Below are 4,353 nucleotides of genomic sequence, written 5' to 3'. Positions count from 1 at the left end.
TGGTTCGCCACGGGCTGCGGCATCGCTTGCACCGCCGGCAGCTACAGCAGCAGCAGTTGCAGCAGCTGCAGCAGCAGAACCTGCAACAACAACAGCTGCAGCAGCAGCAGATGCAGCAGCAGCAACTGCAGCAGCAGCACTTACAGAGATTACACCAACAGCATCAGCAGCAGCAAATGCAGAACCAGGCAGCACAGCACTTAACTCAGACATCTCAAGCACTACAGCACCAAGTTGCCGCCCAGCAGCCCCAGCACCACCAGCAGCAGCAGCAACAACTGCAGCAGCAGCCGCTTTATGGACACGATCCTGCAGTGGAGAGTTAGTAATTGTTGCCTCTCATCCTGGGAAAGAAGTGGCTAATGGCATGGCATAATGTGGGTTAGAAAGTGTTTACAGTATGGGAGTGTCAGTCTTAGAAATGCTGCTCGTGGCTCAGGACCCGTTTCACTAATTTTTAGGCAAACATTTAAATTGTAGCTAAGGATGATGTAGAAATCTGAAAAGCATGAGAGCACTGAGAACATTCTCTTTTCAAATATATACCTTATGCCACTATCATATAAATTACACTATGAGAGCAGTGTTAGTCTGTGCAATCCATAAGTTGGGGTTTTTGGGGGGATTTTTTTTCTGCGTTGGAAAGGGGGAAGCTTTGAAACAGCATAACAGTTGAAAAGACAGCTTAAAATTTGGCAATACTAGTAACTTGATGAGGATTCAGTACCAGATACAAAGTTATTATTGCTTTGAATTCTGGCCATGCTAGTAGAACTGAAAGGTTTCTGATTGTTTTGACTACTGGTAGCTGACCTGTGTAAGAGACTAGGGTTTCTTAGATACGTTTTCCTTTTGGTGTCCCTTCCTTCTGCCACTTTAGCCCCAGAACAAAAACAAGCCCTGAGCTGAACTGTGCCTTTAGATGTGGCTATCAGCTTTGAAGTTTTGGAACCTAATTTTGGCAGAAAGATTTATTTCAAAATGAAATTAAGGTTATAACCTTGTAATAGGAAAGGTTAGTGTGAAAATATTCTCTGAGATGAACTCTTTGACTTGTAGGTATTTAATTATTTCTTCTTTTATGTGCCCAACTACTCCAGTTCCAGAAGAGTATTTCCTGTTGGGCTGTGTCTTTGCAATTGCTGATTACCCAGAACAGATGTCTGACAAACAGCTGTTGGCGACCTGGAAGCGGGTAAGATTGTGCTGTATTTTAATAAAAAAAACCCCACTATGATAACATAATGTCGTAGTAACTAAATTCTGAAATAAATCTTTGGAAGTATTTCAGCACTGTTACACTTTTCTTTAGGTGTCCTTTTGTCTGATGGTGGTGGTAACATCCTAAAAGCCATTATTCAACTGCAGCTGACCAGGAAAAGTAATAAAAAGCTTCAGATTTGCAACCTGCTTGAATTAGGTCTTTAGTCAGACCTTTAATTAAATAAGTTATAGCCTGAACTATATTCCTGACTGTTTATGCTTTTAATCAGGCAGAAGTAGTATAGCAGATGTAATATAGCATTGCTATCTATCTTTAACTTGATTGTGTAAAAAGACACTTTTTTTGCATATAATTTTGAAATTAGTAGCCTGTGAGGTATCCACCTGAGTGAAAAAGATGGAGGAATAGAGTGTTTCTGTTTTTTGCCAACTTCTATTTTTCAGAAAAATCTGATTGTATCCTTTCCTAAATGAGAGGACTTTGATGTTCTTCAGAAACTTCTGATGGATTTTATAGTTGAATTTCCCTACAATTTTGCATAATCAAGTAAGCTGTTGACATTTTTAACAGCACCTGTGTTTATTGCTGAGTTAGAATTGAATAGTTCATGAAAAGTTGTTTAATAATTACACTGCAAAAATAAAATATGAGAAGAGTTATTTTTGTTTATGTATATTTGGTGGTTTTTTAATTGATTCTAAAAATAGACTTTTTGTAGCTCAGTGAAAAGGCACATATTTAATTTTGTTGTCTCCATTTTTTCCAAAAATGTTCTTAAGCTAGATAACAAATCTTTTGGGGGGGGTAACTCTTCAGTGAAATAGTGCTAATGGTGGCAGTGTGCTAAAGAGTAGACGTTCATTTTGGACTGTTCATTTCTTAGGGTAATTTTAAAGTTTTTGCATATATTAGAAGTTCTGGGTTTGTTCTCTTACCAGATCATTCAAGCACATGGTGGGACCGTGGACCCTACCCTTACAAGCAGATGTACACATCTACTTTGTGAAAGCCAAGTCAGTAACATGTACGCTCAGGTAAGCAAACTAACAGCATGGGTTCATGTATGCTTTCATTTTGTTATGGGAAAGGTAGAGCTTCGCAGTCTGTACTTCATGCTTAGATTGCAAGTATAATGTTAAAACTTTTCATGATGTGCTTTGTTATGATTTGTAGTTCATGGTGTAACCAAATTTCATAATGGCACATAGTAGATTTATTCCAGAGGACACTGAGAAAGATGGCATGAGAAGTAGGATCCTGAAAAAGCAGAGAAAAACAAACAATTAAATCAAGCTTTGTGTTTCAGAAAAAGTTTAAATTAAAATAAGGATATATCTTGTTTTTAAAAGCTGTTTATGCATATATCTGTAGGCTCTGAGAGAAAGGAAGAGATGTATTACAGCACACTGGCTGAACTCAATCTTGAAGAAGAAGAAGATGGTACCACCTCATCGAGCCCTTCATTTTCCGGTGGCATTCCCACCAGGAGGAAAGCCATGCTCTCAACATGTAAGAAGAAAAAGCTTCCTTCTACAAAATGCTTGCTTCATTACATGAGCAGTAGTAAAATATAACTAGAAAGTGCTTACTCAGAGAAAAATGCACATTTCTTTTGTGTCGGAAGAAAAGCTGCTGTTAATCTCAGGGTCCTGTGTTGATGTGGTGTGTAATGCCTGGTGACTGAGAGCGCTTTGCAAGTCTTCCCAAGTTCTGTGCTCAGGTGCAAAGCTTACATATGTTATACATAGCAAGATGACAGGAATCCAAGCTGTGTAGTTTTTTACTAACAGCATGTCTAATAGTGTATGCTTCTTCTACTATAACCCAGTATTTGGAGGGATTTTTTTGAGGGTTTTTGTTTTTGTGGGTCAATACTAAGTTGTCAGTCAAGAACCGGAGGTCAAGTTGCCTGTGCAATTGAATTTTGCGGCATTGAAAGACAGACTTGCAGTTAAATCAGATGTATCTTGAAATAAAATTGTGCAATATAAAGCAAGATGCCAAAGTATGTCTTGGCATTGGATTTCTTTGTGTTAGATGCAAACATACAGGATGATGGCCTTGCTTACAAGCCTGTTCTAAAAGACATAAAAAGAAATACAAGATTGGGAAAAAAACCAATATCATAGAATCATAGAATGGTTCAGGTTGCAAGGAACCTTGCAGATCATCTAGTTCCAACCCCCCTGCTGTGTATGCATGTGAACATAGTGGTTAGTAGTAAGTGTAGTAAGTAATGTAATAGATGTAGTTTATTATCAACAACAAAGTTGCTGTTGCCTTTTCCTAAATAAAATGAATAGCAAAAACTTGGCAAGACTTAGGATAAGAACAGAAGAAGGGGAATTACAATTCAGTACCTGTGATCAGCTGGCACAGTTTATTTGGCCTTGTAGCAGGGTAGAGCAGAGCATTCAGGAGATTTGTAAATGCAAAGTAGGGCAAGTGTGTTTCTCTCCCTGAATATAAACAGCAGCACAGGAGTGACATGTGCAACAGGAAAACTGACTGTGAGCTCTTTCATAGCTAAACTGTAGTCTTTGTAAAAAAAAAAATAAATGAAAAAAAAGCAACAGTATGAAAACTATTCTTCCTAAGTCAGAACTAGTCCTAGAAACCTGAAAATTTTACATATAAAAAAATTGCTTTTAAATTGTACTTTATGTGTCCTACAGCTGCGTTTTGATACCATACATCTTCATTGTCATGTAAAAGTTAGTAAAAGAAAAATGTTTTCAATGGGAGTGTTTCATAAGTACCGTCTATGTTCAGGTATTTGTAACTGTCTCTTCCTATCTGTAGATAATCTCTGTGACAGGATTTGTTGACAGTGACAGAGATGACCTCAAACTAATGGCCTACCTAGCAGGTGCCAAATACACGGGCTATCTGTGTCGCAGCAATACAGTTCTCATCTGTAAAGAGTAAGTGCTTTATCTCTCCAATACTCACATTCACCATCACCTATTGCCAGTTAGTGCTTTACTTAATGTGAGGTGCTAGTTGCATCTCATTGTCAGAATGTTTTTAATCAGTTTTGTGATTTGATAGCAATAAACTTAGTCGTCATGTTTCTTGAAGTACTGCTGTCGTGGTTTGACCCTGGCCGGCAGCCAGAGACCCACACA

The 4,353-nt window shown here is 38.3% G+C and overlaps 1 protein-coding gene across 1 annotated transcript in view; it reads left to right on the top strand.

Moving 5' to 3' along the window:
• LOC104280145 (PAX-interacting protein 1-like) overlaps window positions 1-4,149 on the top strand; it is a gene marked incomplete at both ends in the record, with an annotated part of 22,849 nt that extends 18,700 nt beyond the window's left edge. The window contains 5 exons of the mRNA XM_009877712.1: window positions 42-321; window positions 1,101-1,195; window positions 2,164-2,259; window positions 2,597-2,734; window positions 4,028-4,149. Coding sequence (XP_009876014.1) covers window positions 42-321; window positions 1,101-1,195; window positions 2,164-2,259; window positions 2,597-2,734; window positions 4,028-4,149 — 731 coding nt within the window. The remainder of the gene's footprint in view (window positions 1-41; window positions 322-1,100; window positions 1,196-2,163; window positions 2,260-2,596; window positions 2,735-4,027) is intronic.
• Window positions 4,150-4,353: the final 204 nt, after the last annotated feature.

The sequence above is a fragment of the Apaloderma vittatum genome, unplaced genomic scaffold (assembly GCF_000703405.1).
Source record: "Apaloderma vittatum isolate BGI_N311 unplaced genomic scaffold, ASM70340v1 scaffold19931, whole genome shotgun sequence".
NCBI lineage: Eukaryota > Metazoa > Chordata > Aves > Trogoniformes > Trogonidae > Apaloderma > Apaloderma vittatum.
The sequence above is the reverse complement of the archived record's forward strand: the minus strand, read 5'-3'. Positions and strand labels throughout refer to the sequence as shown.